Source organism: Numenius arquata, chromosome 2 (assembly GCF_964106895.1).
Source record: "Numenius arquata chromosome 2, bNumArq3.hap1.1, whole genome shotgun sequence".
NCBI lineage: Eukaryota > Metazoa > Chordata > Aves > Charadriiformes > Scolopacidae > Numenius > Numenius arquata.
Genome location: NC_133577.1, coordinates 69859362 through 69878798, shown reverse-complemented (window position 1 = coordinate 69878798; position 19437 = coordinate 69859362). Strand labels below are relative to the sequence as shown.

Sequence of the window (19437 nt, the reverse complement as noted above, 5' to 3'; positions counted from 1 at the left end):
TGCTTTAAAAAGAGCATGGGCAGCAGGTCGAGGGAGGTCATCCTCCCCCTCTACTCTGCCCTGGTGAGGCCACATCTGGAGTACTGTGTCCAGTTCTGGGCCCCCCCAGTTCAAGAGGGACAAGGAAATACTGAAGGTGGTCCAGCAGAGGCCATGAAGGTGATCAAGGGAATGGAGCACCTCTCTTTTGAAGAAAGACTGAGAGACCTGGGTTTGTTTAGCCTAGAGAAGAGAAGACTCAGAGGGGATCTCACCAATGCTTATAAATACCTAAAGGGCACATGTCAAGAGGATGGGGCCAGACTCTTTTCAGCGGTGCCCAGCGACAGGACAAGAGGTAACGGGCACAAACTGGAACACAGGAAAATCAATCTCAACATGAGGAAAAACTTCTTTACTTTTAGGGTAACGAGCAGTGGAACAGGCTGCCCAGAAGAGGTTGTGGAGTCTCCTTCTCTGGAGATACTCAAAACCTGCCTGGATGTGTTCCTGTCCAACCTGCTCTAAAGCAAACCTGCTTTGCTCTGGCAGAGAGGTTGGACTAGATGAGCTCTGAAGGTCCCTTCCAACCCCTACCATTCTGTGACAAGCTACAGCTAAGGCATTTGCTTTCACTCAATTAAGACACTCACTTCTCGGCAAGGATGTTGGTCCAATCACTCAATACTACAGCTGCCCCATTCTTTCTTAGCAAGAATAAGAGCAGAATTCTAAACTACCTCTCCTGTCTTCATTACATCAGAGCAGCATATTTTACTGCAGCATTAAGAGATTGAAAATTATGTCCCCAAAGGTCCTAGCAATTCACACAGGAGGGCACAGCATTGGAGGCAGCAAGTCGCTGCTCACCTTTGCATCACATTGATGTATCCTCCAGGCAGACAAATACTATCGTCAGAACTTAACATGACATTTAACAGACTACATGCGTACACCATTTTTGTTAACATGCTTTTGGTCCTATCTTACATAAGCAATAGAGCACAGAGAAATGGCTAGGACAGTGTGTTTGGGCTTGAAGTGGTGGCATGTCAACACAGCATGCCATTATGAAATAAAAAGGGAAAATACTATCCTGAGAGGTAGACTGGCAACATTTGCCTGGGCAAACTATCACATTAGCATGGCTATCTTGCTTTTGTTACTGTTCTTAGACTGCTCATACTGTGCAACTCACAGACCTGCCCATCAGTAAGTACCACTGGAAGCCGTACATTAAGTTCTGCAGTGTCTCATTTCACTTCCACTTGTTCTTGACACCAAGTTTTGCAAGTCAACAGCATGACATAATCCTTCAGTGAAAAGATCCAAATATTTTTGGTTTTGAAACAAAACTAAAAATCCGTACCCTGGGCAAGTCAATCAGAAGTTTTACAAGTACTATTGGGTCATAAGACATAGCCATTTCTTTGGTTGCTTTTCATTTACCTAATTTGGCCTTTGTTTATTGGCCCTCAAACATCAATATCCCAAAAGGAAAATGTCAGTCTGTTCAGAAAATATTGCCTGATAACTGGCAAGAATGACAGATCAGATCAATCCTACAGCCTCAGTATCAAAGACTTCATTTCTCAGAAAGTCACCTTTCCTTGCACTCCTCGTCATGAATAGTGCTTTAAGAGCCTTTAAGTGAATAAAGCATTAATGTAAATGGAACACACACAATTAAATTTATGAAATGAGTTTCCCAGGCTAGCTGCAATGTTAGCTGACAGTTTCAAATGAAAATAAATAGACTTCATACCACAATATATTAAAAATTTAGAACAGTCATCCTCACTCCAGTTGGCTTTTACGACAGAATGATGTGGGAGGGTTTTTAAAAAAGGCTTTCTTGCTTTTGTGGCAAACATCAGCATTTATGCCTGCCTGAGCAACAATGAACTCAATATTTTCAAAAAGAAAGACCAGTTTTAAAGTCTACTTTAGTTAATGCCGAAGTAATGGAGAAAACAGTATTAAATATTAATTCCATTCAAAAGCAGAATTGACCTGAGGAGATGTAACTAGCCACATAAATCCACATTACTACCGTATAGCAGACATCTCAAGACTATTCACAGTCCATAGATTGTTAGTTCTATGTATTCATGAGCTAATGTTACAATGCATTAGAAAGGACTGACAAATAGTTTAGCTATTTTAAAAGCTGTATATTTCCCTAAAGTATCTCTTCTACATTGCTAAGAAGGCAATAGCAATGTTGTTAATTGAATGTTCATACTTCAGCAATGAGACAAATGTAAAACTTAAGCAGGTTTCTGTTTTTTAAGCATGTACATTGTACTTGCAAGTCTTTACTGATTACTCAGTTGTTCTGAGACAATGGTATTTTATTTTAAAATTATGTAGGGACAGTACAAATATTAAGATGAAGAGTATGAGTTCATTGTTGACTTGTGCAAACCGTCATGTAAACAGAATGAAGGCACTCTATCACATCATCTTTCAAACAATGATATAGAATGTACACAGAAAACTGCACTGAGCGTAAGAAATCTGCTAATGAATATGAAAACTGTCCACCAAAAAAAAAAAAAAAAAAGGTAGAAACCACAAATGAAGAATGAAAACAAAATTAATATGACTTTGCCCACTGGCAGTTAACAGAGTGATACTCCACTGTTAGGCTTAATCCATTTTATTGCCATTGTGTTGCCATAATAGAACTCAGCATTATAAAAAAATCAAGATAAGTTTAAAAAGAAAAAAAAAAAAAACCACACAAAACCAAACAAACAGGAATATGTTTCACACTCTGCACTGTAGCTCTGCACCTAGCAGATGTATACAGAGATTAAGTGTACCAAGCAGCAGCCCCCTACCCAGAGCTCTCTTACCTCTACAGTTTGTACATAGAGAAGTCACAAAACAGAGCCTTCTGAAAACATTTTAATTCTTCAGTCAAATCCAGCATGTAATAAATATAACAAAAGGAAAGGAAGATACTAGAGTGCTACATAAGCATCAACAAAAGACATTTTGGAATATAAAATCATCATAAATTAACTAGCTAATAAATTCACTCTTAGCCATTTAAATTACACATAAAGACTTCCAGTGCCTTCATTTGCACAGTCAAGAATGGCTGAAAAAAAACCAATGATACCAAAAATATTGATATAGATCAACTACAACATTACAAAAGATTAAAGGTAGTGTTTAAATCACTAATTCTGAACCTTTGTATCTTTTAAGTAATAGGCAACAATTAATTTGTACTTTAGAAATTAGAACTATCAGCATTTAACAATTGTTTAGAAACTCACTAGAATCTCGTTGCAATTCTAATTTAAAAAGCTGAATCATGTACCCTTCAATTCTCTTACAGATCTTTATTGGACAATAGTTTTTCTTTTTCCTTGTCCTAGTTATTATGTCAGAATACATATTCTAAAACATCTACTATGGTTAATTCCAGAACGTCAAATGAAAAAAAATACCAAATTACAGATCTGAAGGAAATAAGTGTTAATTTTCCAAGTATACATACTTTAAATAAAGCCAGTTTTTCAAGAAAACTGTAAAGAAAAAAATTTGTATGTATAATTCTACATGTTATTACACAGTTTCAAAAATTGAAGACATTTGAATACTTACTACCCTACAGTGCTTATTATGGTAGAATACATCTAGTTTAATATATATTAATAAGTCTTCCCACTTCACAGATGGGAACCAAGAGGGAAAAAATGGCTTGGTCAAATGAAGAATATAAAAGGATTGAAAACAGACATCCAATTACACAAGTGCTAGACTGGCATCCTTAGTAGTTTAATTTCTTCTCAGTTTAACCAAAACTGTTTCAGCTTTTGTATTGTTAGACGAGGTGAGTTGAAGTCACTTAATTCTTTGGCAGAGGACACACAGTCCTCTGGATTTAAGCTGAGGCTTCCATCTTGCCTCTGAGGAAACAAGGCTAAACCAAAGAAAAGTGAGGTTAACAAACACATTAACTTTCCCTTGAGGTCTAAAACACTTCCTTAATACACAATCAGTTGCCACAGGAAGAATTTAAGGCTTATATGTTATAAAAGCCAGAAAGTCAGCTCAAGAGCCTCTAGTGCCAGACCAAAGCTCTAGTGACCAGGCAATAATTTGTTGATTCAGTTCAGGCCCCATAACATTTATAATTACAAGGCCTTAATTTTCTGTAAACAGAAGGTCTGCACCAGAAGACATTTGTAACAGCTTTTCTTTGCAGTCTCCACATTTCTTGACATAAGTATCGCCATACCTTGTCCTCTAAGTCCCTTTAAGACAGATGCAGGAGCTCTGCCTGTCTCTGCAAACAGACGATGCTCTGGTGTTGCAATGCTGCAGCTGCACTGGAAATGCCTTGCTTGCTACTGGACCCCACTAGACAAGCAGATGAGTCTGGGCTGAGGCCACCAGATTCAAAGCAAAATCACATATGGTGACTGAGACACAAAAACAAGGCTCCACAAAACTGTGTGAGCCATTGATCCCAAAGTGGGCAGTGAGGAAGAAAAATGGGCAACTCCTCTGTCTTTCCCACCCACTATCATCTCCTCCAGCAACATAGTTCTTGCCAGTGTTTTGCAACAGTCTGGGACTCATCCTAGCCCTTGATGAGCCTGCTCAGCTCAGTAACCCAACAAAAAGCTAATCCAGCAAAAGAATGGGTTTTGTCAGTTTTCTGAGCAGAGTTGACTTACCAAACAATCAGACAAGCACTGAACCAGCAAAAGAGAAATTATAGTAGCATGCAGCCAGTAGCGGGACAGCCTTTTTCAGCAGCAAAGAGCTGGCGAAGCCCATCGTGCAGAACCTCATGTATAAAGCTCCAAAACAAAGAACCAATTCAGGAAAAGTAGTCACTATAGCATGTACATTTCCTTCTTTTCTGAAGGAGAAAGTCTGCCTTCAGAGTACAAACCAGTGCATTATGAGGGACCTGTACCATGTAACCTAACAGCTGCAAGACGAAACCTTGATTTTGAAATTGAGACCTGATTAAGGAGTGGTTGAGAAATTTTGTTTCTTCAGAGACCAAACGAAGACATGTTCAAATCTATACAATATCAGAAAAACTATGTTCTACATAAACTTAGCCCAGATGTGATTTTGGCACTGAATATTTTTTTTTTTCCATTTCAGAAAAAAAGCCTCAAGGCACCTGCAATTTAAATAATCATTCTCAAAAGATACGTGAATCACCTTTCTTTTCAAATTATGTTATTAGATGTTTTTTAATAATGAAAAAGCTCTAAAAAAACATCAAACGCTTAATGGCAAGGTTCTATATACCATCAACGAACTGCTCTAGGAAAGGGGGAAAAAAGTTAATTCTTTCAAGATGGCTACACAGAATACAGAATTAATCCTGAGAGCAAGAGCTATCAATTTAAAAATTCCATATAGATCTAATCAATTTTATTTCACTTTGCAACAGATGTATGTAGATATGTACACGACATACAGATCAGTGCTGTATCTCCTTTATTGCCCTCTAACTTGCTTGAATGAAATGCTGATTTCTGTAAACATAAAAAATTATAAAAGAAAAAGAAGTTATGGCTTCTAAATTTAAGTTTCATTTGCACAAAACGCCAAAGACACGAGCTGAGCAAAGCTGGATGAGCTGACTTCTTTCTGTCTTCTCAACAAAGAACACAATTCAACACCAAAATTGACACCATTATGAAATTGGGGAATTGGGGAATGAATTGGGGAAAGTTACTAGTTTTGAACAAAAAAGGATGCTTTCTTTTCCTACTCCCCACTGCTCTGGCTCTGAAGGATAAAATATTGTTTAAAAAAATCAGGTTTTAATGTAAAAAAAAAAATACATTAGAAAGGCTACAGGCATTTTAAAAGGCGGAGACTGTTACTGTAATTGACATTCATACATCTGATAACTTCTTCCCCTATTTGTCACTGAGACATGTTAGAAGCTCACTGTATGTTTGTTGACAAACAAAACATTGGAAAAGGGCTACACAGAAAACTTCATAGGGGCACCTGCATTTTCAGTTCTCCGTTTAACTGACTGTCTTCTCCATGCTCCTTTACAACCTGTACAGTACCAGCACAGCTTTGCAAAGCAAACAGCCTTATAAAGCTAACTCTACAATCACTTACTCCTGAAGCATTACAGACAACATTATGTTGAGCAGACAAAAAATGGATTATAGGCTTAAACTTGTTTGTTCCTACCTGTCTGAAATCTAGTCTACAAGAATAAGTGACATCTGTGCAATGCACATAAGCCTAGTCGAGTACAGGTATCACAGGCAGAAAAAGGACAAAAATTTCAAAGCTGACAATAGAATTTCCGCAAACTGCACAAACATGTTCCAAGAACAGAGATGACAGCAAGATTGGAAAAAAAAAAAAAAAAAAGAAAAAGATATTCTGTGCATAAAGTTATATGTATCACAATAAAAAATGAGAAAAGACAACAGTATGTAGTTAACCTAATAACTGAGGTAGAGCATCAAAAAACAAAGGGAGACATGAAACAGAACGAGAAGTATCATGCTACAATACATATCACTTGAACATGAAGTCAAGAACTTAAATAGGTGTTAAGCCAAAAAGGGGGAAGCAGGTTAATGTGAAGTTTTCATTTAAAGAAGATAAAAAGACCAAGAAAAATACAGAAATTATCTAAAATATAAATGGATTTGCCCATCTGAAAGATTTGGCAGTTTGTCACATCTCAGTCTCTGTAGTCTCTGCACTCTTGCAAGCCATTCAAGAATGTGATGAAGCCTAGAACACCACACAGACACACACACGTTATGCTCTTTTGTTCAGCAATAAGTAATTGCACAAGATTGCAGCCGGATGCTAGGCCCATTCGTGAGTAACTAAAACCCAGAATGTAGGTTCACAACCTTGTAAGGCATATCAAAATATTTGTTTTTACACAAATATTTGCCAGAAGCAATAAAATGCTTATTTGATAATACTAATATATTGATAGTAAGCCAAAGTACAATCATTTGAAAACAGATAGTACAAGAACATCCAGATAAAAGATCACATAAAATTTAAAGGGACTAGTGCCAATCTGTCAGAACAGACTTTGTACTGCCTCCAGCGTATTCCTAAGGCACTCTCTTGACTATACATAGGAAGGCAGCAAAGAGTCTGTAATCCAGTAACACATGATCCATATCATGCTAGTGCACCACAGCCTTAAGTAAGCATGGGCTTTGTAAGTTTCTTAACATGAAGTCACATCATTCCATTCTGGGGGGTGGAGGGACAGAATTAAAAAAAAAAAAAAACAAAAACAAAAACAAACAAACAAACATGAAAGCATGAAACCAAGAAGTTCACCAAAATCTTCAAGAGTTGAGAGGGCATATTTTCTTTTACAAGCTATGTACCAATCTTCATATACTCTTAGACCAAGGAAAAAGGCACTCCCAGAACAGACCACAGCTGGAAGAGAACAACGGTCTCCCACGATCCTGTCCCTTTGCCACAAGACTGGGTGAGTAAGCAACTAAATCCCAGTGCAACATGGCTGTTGGCAGCTCCTGCTGTCTTACTTACTTTCCACACTTAGGGTTTCAGACTGTCAAAGCAGCTCTATGCTTGCACAGTTTTTCTACCAATTGCATGACAGAGCACAGGAACCACTGTGGATCTTTATGCACATCAAGATTTAAGAAAGCTACAGTGTTCTGTCCCACCTTCACATCAGTCATTACTTTCTTTCTCTTAACAATTTCAGAAATTACTTCATTTGTACCCTAGTAATATTGGTGCACAAGACTGCCATTTAAGTTAAGCCTGCATGAAAACTGAGCAATTGCCAAGACAGGCTGACAGAGAAACACACAAATGCAGAAAAATACTTGCAATAGAGAGAACCTGTAACCTTACAAAGGCCTTCAAGCAATGTCTGCATCTTTACTACAAGCACCAAACAAGTTTTGACGAACTTGTGTTTAACTCCCCTAATCCAAAAAAGCTGTTGTGCGTCTAGCTTCAAACAACGGTACTAGCAAGAATAATAGCAGTCTAGTTAAAAATATTAATGAAGGGTTGTTTTTAAAGGTATGACAATTCTGCTTTGCCAGTTCTTAGAGTTTACAAAGCCCTTTTCATAGTTCCTATTATACTGTGGTTTAAGCCGAGGGAAATCCATATACAAAGAGCATATCAACTCAAGGTGTCTACAAGTCAACAGCTGAAATACTGAAAGCCTTCCTTTCATCCTAAAACGTGGCAAGAAAACACCCATGTGTAATAATTACTGTTAAGTAACACCTAGGTACACAACCTACTTTTAAGCCAGCGTTTTTCTTCTGCCATGGAGGGGAAGAAAGACAAAACTAAATAAAGCGACAGGGGAAAAAACAACAACACCACCACAACCCACTCCACACAATCATCGTTTCTCTGCCGCAAGCGCGGAGGGCAGGAGATGAAAGGCAGAGGCGGCCGGACCGCCGGCGCGCTGCCGCACGACACCTCTCCCCGACGGGAAGCCCTCCCTCCCTCCCTCCCTCCCTGCCGCACCGCTTTGTTCGGCGGCCGGCAGCGCCGGCGAGGTGCGGTCACGGCTTTCGGGGTGATTTGGGGACCCGGGGCGGGTGGGAAGGAGGGGGCACCGCCGGACCCGAGGCCCTGCCGGGCGGCCGACCCCGCTCGGCTCAGCTCGACCGGACTCCGCCACCCCTCGCCGGCAGAGGGCGAGGCGGCCGCCGGGCCGGGAGCCTGTTTTTGTTAGCACGGGGGGTATTTAAATGTCCTGCTGTCAATCACACGGCACTTCCGACACCGCCGCCTGCTCCCCGGCCCGCACGCCGGCGCCGCGGCTCTGGCACATAATGGGGGCGGCAGCTCGGAGCCCCGCCGCCCCAGCCCGGCCAAGCCGCTTGAACCGGGGGCCCCCCAACTTGCTCCTTTGTTTAACTGCCCGTGAATCCCCACCGCCGCCGCCACCACCGCCGCCACCGCCGCCTCCTCCTCCCCTTGCCCGCAGCCGGCAGGCTGCCGCCGGGCCTTTATTATTCACACGCGAGTCGGCGGCGGCCGCTCGGGACCGGGCTGGAAACGTCAAAGCGGCGAGAGGAGCGGGGACGACCCTGCTGCCCCCCGCCCCCAACAGAAGACGCAGGGACAGCCAGGAGCCCAGGCCCCGCCGGGGGAGAGCCCGGCAGCCGGCGCGGTGCCCCCTCGGCGAAGAGACCGCCCTGTCCCGGGAGAGACACCCCGGGGAAACTGGGCGAGGGGGGAAGGACTTGAGCCCGAAGCCCGAACTTTAGGGTGGCGCCGGCTCTGCATCTGTTGCTCTTTCATAACCGGCTTCCCCCTCCCGGTCCGGCCCGGCCGCCCCCTCGCAAGCCAAGACCCATGTGCCCGCGGACGGCAGCGCCCGCCGGCACCGTCCGCTGCCACCGCCGCGGGGGGGAGCCGGAGCGGACAGGAGCCCATTCCCCCCCCGCCGTGCCGTCGTCGCGCAGCCATTGTCCCCCCGGCCGTTACCGAGGGGGCGGGGGGTGTGAGGGGGTGTTGACTGCCACCGCCTGTGCCCGGTGACCGGCCGACCCGCCGGTTCTTCCCCCACCCGCCGCCGGTCCGGCGCGTCTCCCGGCGCCTACCTGCCGTGAAACCAGTCCTTGCAGATGTCGCACTCGATCATGAAGCGGCTCACGTCGTAGGGTTCCCGGCACACGCAGTACACGGGGGTCGCGGCGGCCGCCGCCGCTCCGGCCATCTTTAAAGAACTCACTGACTGAGGCGCCCGCTCGCCCCCCCGCCCTCCGCCGGCACCAATAACAACAGCGCGCGTGCCAGCCCCACACGCCGCGCGCGCGCCCCGCCGCCGGCAGGCACGGCACGGCACGCACGGGCAGGCGGCGCGGGAGCGAGCGAACAACAGCGCGCGGGGGCGCGCGCACGTGCGTCACCCGGCCCCCGCGGAGGCGGGGGGAAGGAGGAGGGGGGAACCGCCCCCCCCCCGCCTGGCTCCGCCCCGCCCTCCTCGCGCACGGCCACCGTCGCCGCCGCGCCTGCGCCCCGCGGAGACACACACCCCCGCCCCCCCCCCCCCGCGCCCGAAACTGAGCGTGCGCACTGGGTGGGGGGGCGGGGAGCGGGCTCCCATTGGGCGCGGGGAGGGGCGCGCACGTGCCACCGCCCTCCCCTCCCCACCCCACTCTTCCGACACCCCCCGGCGGGAGGCGGGGCGCGGGGAGGCACGCGCTAGCCCTGCCCTCCTCCCCCTCTCCATCCCCGGGCAGCGTCACGCGGTGTAGGGTGGGGGAGGGGCAGGGTTCCGCGAGGACACGGGCGGAGCGAAGGCGGGCGGCGGCGCGCGCCGGCTCTCCCTTATGTAACGGCGGCGGCGGAAGTGGCCGAGCGTTTCCGAAGACTCCCGAAGGCCGGACTTTGTTGTCGGGGCTTGCGCCGCTCGCGCAGGCGCAGTGGCAGCCCCCGCTCCTCCGGCCCAAGCGCTGAGGGAACGCGGAGACGCCTCCGCGGCGGGCACCGCTGAGGGGGCGGCAGACGTTGCGCGGGGCTGGAACGTGTCCAGAGAAGGGCAACGAAGCTGTTTGAAGGGTCTGGAGAACAAGTCCTATGAGGAGCGGCTGAGGGGCCTGGGGTTGTTTGACCTGGAGAAAAGGAGGCTGAGGGGAGACCTTACTGCTCTCTACAGCTACCTGAAAGGAGGGCATAGCCGGGGGGGGGGGGGGGGGGGTGGTCAGTCTCTTCTCCCAGGGAACAAGCGATAGGACAAGAGGAAATGGCCTCAAGTTGCACCAGGGGAGGTGTAGATTGGATATTAGGATAAATATCTTCACCAAAAGAGTAGTCAAGCGTTGGAACAGGCTGCCCAGGGAAGAGGTGGAATCGCCATCCCTGGAGGTATTTAAAGGGCAGGTAGATGTAGCACTGAGGGACACGGTTTAGTGGTGTGTTGGTTTGATGGTTGGACTCGATGACCTTAAAGGTTCCTTCCAACCAAGATGATTCTGTGATTCCATGAGTGCAGCTGGGGCAGGTGTGGTGGAGCAGTAGCGCTGTCACCTCCTGCCCACTTCCCACCCTCCCGGCCTGGGCTGGTGGCTCCCTCCTGACCTGGTGGGAGCAGCCAGGTCCTGTTTGCTTCTGCTCTTGGGGCTGCTGGAGCTTTGGCTTTACCTTACTTCTTCTCGTGGGGACTCAAGTAGCTGAAGACCCAACCAAGGATCATTAAAAAAGTCAATGAAATAGCATTTGTTTGCTGTGATTTTTGAAGAACGTTCTTCCCAATTTACCAGTGCACAAACCGAATGCCATATGTTGAGTGCAACAGTGGACATGTAGTGGCCCTTCTTCCTGGGGGATCTGAGGACCAAGGAAGACCTGGTTTCATGAAGTCTAGTGTTCTTCATACTGTTGAGCTGGAGTTTGCAATGGGTTTGTTTCTTGTCAAACTCTCTGCATATGTTTGTCTCACTGTTCCGTTCTGTGCCATCACCCTTTCTTTCAGGACACAAAAGTAACACTGATGCATTCATTATATGTCATGAAGGACAAAAAAAGCAGAGTTTTGGAGATATTTTTTTTCCTGCTGGCTGGCAGAGTCTCAAAGACCTGCAGAGATTATGTTGTATAAGGGAATGGGGAGTCATGTCCTCCACGCTAAAAGCGCCAATTTAAAAGTGAAACAATATATATGTTGAAGTGCGTGTTACTGTGATCATAATTGTAATAGACTGACTGTGCATACAGCTTTATAATTTTACATCCCATGCCCTTAACCACCAGTAGCCACAAAAGAACTATCACTGTGCATTTGTTTGGCAGGGGGAAGCTCAGAAGTAAATGTTTCCTTTCCAGGCTGTTATTGTGAAGCTAGCTAATGTTAACATTTATATAAGACAGCAACACGAGATGATGATTTGGCAGAAATTGGACAGCAAAGCAATGTAAAACAAATAAATCCAGCACCCAGGCTGTGTGAGTGAATGGAGAATGAAGTAGAGAAATATAGGCAGTGTAGAGGGCATCTTTAAGAAACACCTGATTCTCAGACCAAACCCTGACCTACTTAGAAAGTGCATGCAGTTCTGACCTGTATCGGTACTCTCTGTTTTCCAGCACATCCCGGTACTTCAGCAACTCAGAATGTGGCCACGGACAATCAGTCCTCTAAAAACACCAATAAGGTAGCAAATGAAGATTTCAGGGTTTCTGGAAATAATACCTATCAAGAGGCTTTCTCATGAAAAATATTATTTTCCTTTATTAATCTGGTTCAAAAGCACAGCCATGAAGATGTGTATTAACGATAGGGCCTGCAAACTCTCACAGAAACAATTACAGGTAATATAACAATTACCGAGAGACAACTGTTCAAGTTAAAGTCGTTATTCTGTGTTTGTGCAACGAAGCGTCAGTGCACGTAGCCACGCTGGAGTCTGAGAATGAGCAATTACTCACTCCTCAGCTTGCTGTTTCTCGGGTTGTCACGTGGCGAGTTTTATCTTGAAGCCGCAGTTACCAGCTGCACTGGTAACTTTATCCAAAGTGGCCATAAAAACACACACAGGGTGCATTTCAGGATGTGTCTGCAAATGAGAACACCCTTAATCACCGTGGTAAAGCAAACCGTGGGGTATTCCCGTAAGAGATGGGGGCGAGGCTGCCTCGCCTGGTGCGTGACGTGGAGAGGAGACCTTGTTTTGTTCAGGGTGAGCCCAGCGTTGCTGGGTTGGATGAGGAAGTTTTTGCTTGACACAGAAGAAAGTTGCCCAACTGATGCGAGGGCAAAGAATGAGGAAGCAGGTTGGTCTCAGGGTTCCGTTGGGACCTTCCTTTCACCAGCCTTGATTACTGCAACAAACCTGGGTTTTTTGGAAAAGACTGAAGTTGCAACCTTAAGCGTGCAAAGCAAAGCTGGCCATTTAATAAGCACTTTCTCTGCTGCCACAAACAATGTTCTTTGGCTGTTGTGATTTCTCTCAGAACAAGGTGTGTTTGTGAGTCAGTCTGCTGTGGGCGATCCTTAAGCAGGTGGGGAATACCTACTTGGTCTGTTGCAAAAAAAGAAGGATAAAACAGCTCCGTCTCCCTCTTGGTCTCATCTGCTCTTTGTCAGCTTTTCTCTTTCCAGCCGCACTAAACTGTACTTGAATGCAGCACAGCAAAGGTTCAGAAAAGCCAAAGACCACACACTGGAAGAGAATTACAAAACCACTTTTAATAAGTATTCTTCCCAGAAACTTGGAGAGCTTTTATGTGACAGTCTTATTAAATGCAGCTTCGAAACAAAAAATACAGTACTGACCTTGAATGTAAATAAGTAAATGAAGCAAGTTGAAAGCCCAATCCCCAAAAAACTTCAGAAGCAGGCTGGTTTTTCACAACACCACATTGACACCTGAAGAGACTCGGGGCCATAGCACTCTCCATCCTTGGCTTCCAACCAGCAGGACATGCCAATGTGCAATGTGGGGTGCAGAGCGCCTTGTAATAAGCAGCCTGGGGTTCATACGCTTGGCCCCTGGGTGGGATCTGACTGCCAAAAGCAGGTGAGACAGCAGCACCATGGAGCCGGGGAGGGCTGAAGAACCAGCTCTAGAGGAGCAAGTAGCTCTGGAGATCCAGAGGCAGGAGGACAAGAGGTGGGGACGGTGACAAAGAACCAGTGGAAGGGCAGCAAGAAGTAAGCAGGCAGGAGCAATGAGGCTTGTTTTAGGCAAGGAGCGGGGTCAGTGGAACGCATAAGCCATTCTCAGGTGTTTCTAATCATCCCTGACCCATTGCTGCTTCTCTGTGACCGCGTACCCCCCTGCTCTCTCACTGATGTAGAGACACTGTCACGCTCCCCCTTGCTCCAGGCTCTAGGTTGCACCCAGCTTACCATCCCCTCAGCAGCTGGAGCAGGCCAGCTGATCCTTCAAGCCATGCACACCCCCCCCCCAAAAAAAAAATATCTTTCTACCCTAAACTCCACCAAAACGTGCCACAACCCCTGACAAACACAAGTTCCTGTCTCCACACCCAGGAAGCCCCACTGGCCGCCCCCGGCCCGGTGCCCGGACTCCAGCAAAGACCTTAGAAACACAGTCACGAAGGCTGGGGCTGGCAGCAGTGAACACCTCTGGCAGTCAGAGGTACCAGCCAGTATATAAAGAGCATCAGGTTTGTGAACGCTAAAGTCAGGGTTAGAGATGGGGACACCGAGGACTGAGGAGCACCACCTCTTTCTTTGCCCCCCCGCCCCCGGACAAGTCCAATCTCTGGTGCTCAGCGAGGCAGAAGGTTTTGGGTTGTGTTTGGAGAAGTGTTGGCTGATAGTTTATGGTTAAAGCTGGAATCAGGCTTTTGGGGTGAAAAGGGCTGAAAGTCTAGGATTATTCTTGAATAATGTGAGAATTGCAGAGATATGATAAGATCTGGTCATTCTGGGACAGAGCTGCAAAGGCACTCGAGCTAACCAAATCAAGTGGCTTCCCATAAGGTCTGGAGGGACGATGGATGTGCTCGACCTGAAGTTTGGGGTGAACTACTGCCATGGGTGGGCGGTGGAGGCTAGAGAAAATGTCAGGAACAAGGAGTAGAGCTTAGGACTGAGGAACTAGAATGATAGGAAGGTGATACAGTCCCCTGGCACTACAGTGCATGCTTGTGAATATGGTCGGGTATGGCTCACTGTTGTATGGGCCAGTAGTGGGGTTTGGGTCATGGGGCTAAGCACAGATCACATTAGCCAAGGCCATCACTAGGGGATGAGTGTGGGAATTTTTCCGAGGTTAATGGTACTGTTAGAAATCAAAAAAAAACCAGGGTGTTTGGAATTCATTTCACACAGCACGCTCTAGAGAATACATCTATAGGCACATTATCTTCTGATCTCCCAAAAGACAACCTTTGCCATACAACATCCTTCACCCACAAGTCTACTATTGTCTAGCCATTCCCAGATCTTCGTGGTGAGCTGAGGGCTGGTATCAGCAGGGAAAAATGGTTTATATAGGTGGCTCTAGGACACTGGGCTATGATTACAGGTAAAGGTCTTAGCAAGCAACCTATTCTTATCGGGGACATGACTACCAGCACTCTGCTCAGCAGCAGAGAAGAGGGGATGGGAGAAGAGGGTACTCATTGTTGCACAATAAACGCATCCACAGCCTACACCTGGCCTCGTGCATCTCCTGAGGCACATGCCAGATGCTCTAGGTGGCATACAGGGAGGAGAAAGAAGGGGGAGCAGGGCAGGGAGGTTGCCAGAAGGTAGAAAGAGGAATTTTCTGGGACTTTTGTCACTTCTGCATACTGGCCAAACCACATACATGTACATACAAATATGCCTACTTATCTCTTGGGAGCAGGGGGGGAACTCACACCCATCAGTCAGAGGACAGTGGCTCTCACCTGGCAAGGCACAGCTGGTTGAACGAGTACTGGAGATGACATTCAGCAAACAAAAAGATGGCCCAGGAGCAATCAAGACTAGGGAGAATTAGAGAGAAAAAAAATCAGACATTAATGGACATTTCCAGAATAACATGAAAATAATCAGATAAATTGCTGGGAAAATATGGGGGTAGAGTTAATTTTCCCATGTTCAGTCATTTCTTCACTGTGTTTTTGTACGTTTTGGAAAAGCACTCATTTTTTAAATTATTTATTTTCACATCAAGAGGCTTAAGGCTGCCAAAAAGCAAAGCTCTGGACTAAAAAAACATTCCAGTTCCCTGCATGAAACTGCCCAAAGTGTACCCAGAATTGGCAATATGATCTTTGCATCTGCGGAGAAAATACTGAGTCATGTTGTCAGCCCACACACATCTAACAAAAATAAAAGCAGCCCAACGATTCAAGATTCACCCACTCGTCATTTAAAGAAAACACAAGTCATTCAGTCATGCCTCATGCCTCAGAGACCTTTAGAAAACACCCAGCACAGGGAACATTCACCCACGTCCTGCCCACGCGCTGTTTCGAACCAGCGATGTCACTTGCGACTCGTTCGCTCACGGGTCTGGATGGTGTTTGGTTCAGCGTCCTTGGAGGAAGTCACCGAGACTTAAAGATTGCAGCCTCAGCCCTCCTGTTAGCAACACCGAGGTGGTGTAACACAGCGTACCCGGCTCAAATCCCCAGAGAAGGCAGGAAATTGCGTAAAAGATCTGGCAAACTTAATCACAGAATGATAGGGGCTGGAAGGGAACTCTGGAGATCACCTAGTCTAACCCCCCTGCCAGAGCAGGTCCACCTAGAGCAGGTTGCACAGGATGGCGTCCAGGTAGTTTTTGAATGTCTCCAGAGATGGAGACTCCACAACCTCTCCGGGCAGCCTGTTCCAGTGCTCTGGCACCCTCAAAGTAAAGAAGTTCCTCCTCATGTTTAGATGGAACTTCCTATGTTCAAGTTTGTGCCCGTTACCTCTTGTCCTGTCACTGAGCACCACTAAAAAAAGACTGGCCCCATCCTCCTGACACCCACCCTTTAAGTATTTATAAGCATTGATAAGATCCCCCCTCAGTCTTCTCCAGACTGAAAAGACCCAAGTCCCTCAGCCTTTCCTCATAAGAGAGATGTTCTAGTCCCCTAATCATCTTCATAGCCCTGTTAAGCCTTAGGTTGTATAAGATGCTACTGTGCTCTTCCTTCAAGGGTTAACCTGTACTGAAGCATTAGCTCTCCCTGTGCTGGGCTCCCCAGTCACTGGGCACACCTTAGGTATTTACGCAATCATTGCGACTTGGGGAATTACCCAGGAAATCCTCCTCTTTTTACCTCTCCTCATTGTTCCCTAGCAAGAAAAATGCAAGTTCCTGCATTTCCCCTGGCTGCTGGCAATCTCTCATCCTCCTTCAGCGCTAAAAGCTGCTTGAAGTATTAACAGCTGAACCTGGACCCGGCGGCCCAGCTCTTGACGGAGGGGGAGACGTCACCCCACGGAGGACGCCGGGTTACACAATCTCTGTGGTGCTGAAAGCGGCGCTGGAAACTTGTCAGGAGCCCAAAGGCCAGAGCTAATTTGTATTTTCTTTCACACAGCATGATTTTAATCAGAGCGAAAAGCGCCCGGTTGTGTTTTACGTACAGCGTGTTATAAGCAGAGACAAGTTAACAGAGCATCGAGGGGCAGGACGTGCTCCGAGGGCAGCACAGGCAGGAAGATTAGTCGGGGATAAGAACAGCAGGCAAGTCTCCTACAACCAATTTATCAGCGTTTCCTTGATTCTTCAGGAAGGCTACGTGCTAAGAGGCAAAGAGGCAACTTCATCAGAATGCTGTGATTGCCTAATTCTCTTTAGAAGAAGGAAGAAAAAAAAAAAAAATTAAAAAAAAAAAAAAAAGGAGACCTGTCCTCAAATAAGTTGAGGACAAACTTATTTGAAAAAGTTCTTCCCAGAGGTTTTGGATGTGTCACCAAGTAAAACATGGTGTTCAGGAAACCCATCTCACTTGCAGGAAATATTTGACAGAAGTAGAGTCCGGGTGACCTCTAACACGCTCCTCCAGCTTCAGCTGCAAACAGGTGTGTGCGAGTTCCCTTTTACAACCGATTTTCTGCCCCGCTGAGAGCAGACGGCACGAAAGGCTGACACAGCCCCCAAGCACCGCTGTTCCCAACACTGGCTCCCCTCCAGCACCCTCTTTCCGCACTACCATGGCCAGTGAGTGGAAATTGGGAGCCAGGTCCTCATTTGGTCACCTCTCCCCGGCCAGAATCGCAGCCATGTCCCCTTCCCGGGATGCAGCGTCAGGGTGCAGCCTTATGTGCTGCCAACATATGCCAGAGAGGGAGCGGGGCAGCAGGTTAACAGGAGAGTAAATACACCTTGACATTTCTTGATTTGTTTGCTTTGTAGTCCCAGTAGGTTTACTGGAAACAGACGTGGGGCTTGCCACCTGGGGAGAGCTATTGCTGGAGAAAATCCTTAATTTAAGGCTTCCTCTCTTTGCCCACTGGGAATAAATGCTCCTTTACCCCTCAGTTCAGCTTCATTCCTCGAAAGCTGAGAAAAAGAAAGAAAAAAAAAAAGAAGAGGAAAAAAAAATCAAACCTCGGAACTTTACTTTTCTCTGGAGCATGATTTAGATGTGTTGTTCGATGTCTAGTTCAGGATGGGATGAGCTGCATGTTAGGGATATAAAAGGAACGCTGTCAGACAAGCTCATCTGTAGCTTCCTACATTCAGTCTGATAAACCCTACCCCCGGAGCTTCATCCCACCAGCTAGCCCCTTTCCATGGTAGCCCCCGAAAGCAGCACCATCACTCCACCATGTGCTCCTTCACACCCCCCTCCATGCACATTTGTCGTCATCCTCCCCGCCCCCCACTCAAATAGGTCGCCAAGGAGCTCAGGCACCACCGATGCTTGGGGTTGGGGAAAGGGAAGACAGTCAGCTGAATATGCAAACAATCCAATTTGCACCCCATCATGTACAAGCCAGGTCTTTGTCAGCATGATGGAGTACGCTCAGTCTGGTTTGTTTTCCTTCCCTGGTATTACCATCCACACCCTTTCCATACGAGCGTTATCAAATACTGTACCTGAATCAGCCTTTTCAAGACAGGGGCTGATTGCTGCCTGGCTAATATCTGTCCACCATTTGTCTATTAATTTTGTTCAAAAATCATAGCCAGTCATAAAATACAGTACAAAATCTACAGCTGCCATTAAAAAGAAAAAAAAAAAAAAAAAAGAAAGCACAAAAAGGCTTTTCCATGTTTGATTTCTGATGCCACTCACTAAGGCACCTGCTGGAAGTGTTTCCACTCGCATGAGCAGCCTAGCGTGGATGCAGCCCGTTGTGACTGGAGCCCAATTGCTTTTTGCACTTCAAGGCAGCGTGTTTGGGAAGCTGCCTGCCTGCCCGCCTTCTCCCTGCCCGGCTTCACACCGCAGGGACACACATGGTGTGTGGGTATCAGCTGGTCCCACCTCCCATCACCCCAGACAGACGGACACCCTGGGTGGAAAGGACGTCGGGGCAAAGGTGCAAAGCGCTTTTGGGGCTCGGGGCGGCGATGGCAGCCACCAGAGTGTCACCGGCAGGGCCTCAAGCCTGGCAGACAATAGCTCTCTCCCCGCTCGCTCTCCCTCCCGGCCCCATCCATCGTCGTCCCCAAGACGGAGGAGTCTCATGAATCAAGTCAAACGCCCGGCGACAGGCTGGGGAAATCTATTAACATGCACCCGCCGCCGCACGTCGCCAGCCCCCGGCCCCCTGCGCCGCTCACCTGCCTGTCTCACCCCTGGCAGGCAGCGCGGGAACAAAGGAGCAGGGGGGGGCGACGGCAGCCACTGCCCCCCGAAACGGAGGGAGGCAATGGCTGGAGACAAAGCTCATTCGCCGGCCGCCATGGGTGTGAGGAATGCTCCTGCTCGCCCTATTGTCTGGAGTCCTTTGTGCTCCTACACACACACACACACACACACACACGGTCCCCCCCTCACCACCGCACAGGCAGAAATATTGGGAGCGGGACAGAAACGGCT

At 47.0% G+C, this 19437-nt stretch overlaps 1 protein-coding gene across 1 annotated transcript in view; it reads right to left on the bottom strand.

Annotated features, from left to right (window-relative positions):
- Positions 1-9717, bottom strand: part of KDM7A (lysine demethylase 7A) — a 69231-nt gene extending 59514 nt beyond the window's left edge. Inside the window, exon 1 of the mRNA XM_074144640.1 lies at positions 9588-9717. Within this exon, the coding sequence (XP_074000741.1) occupies positions 9588-9703 (116 nt within the window). The 5' untranslated portion in view covers positions 9704-9717. The remainder of the gene's footprint in view (positions 1-9587) is intronic.
- Positions 9718-19437: the final 9720 nt, after the last annotated feature.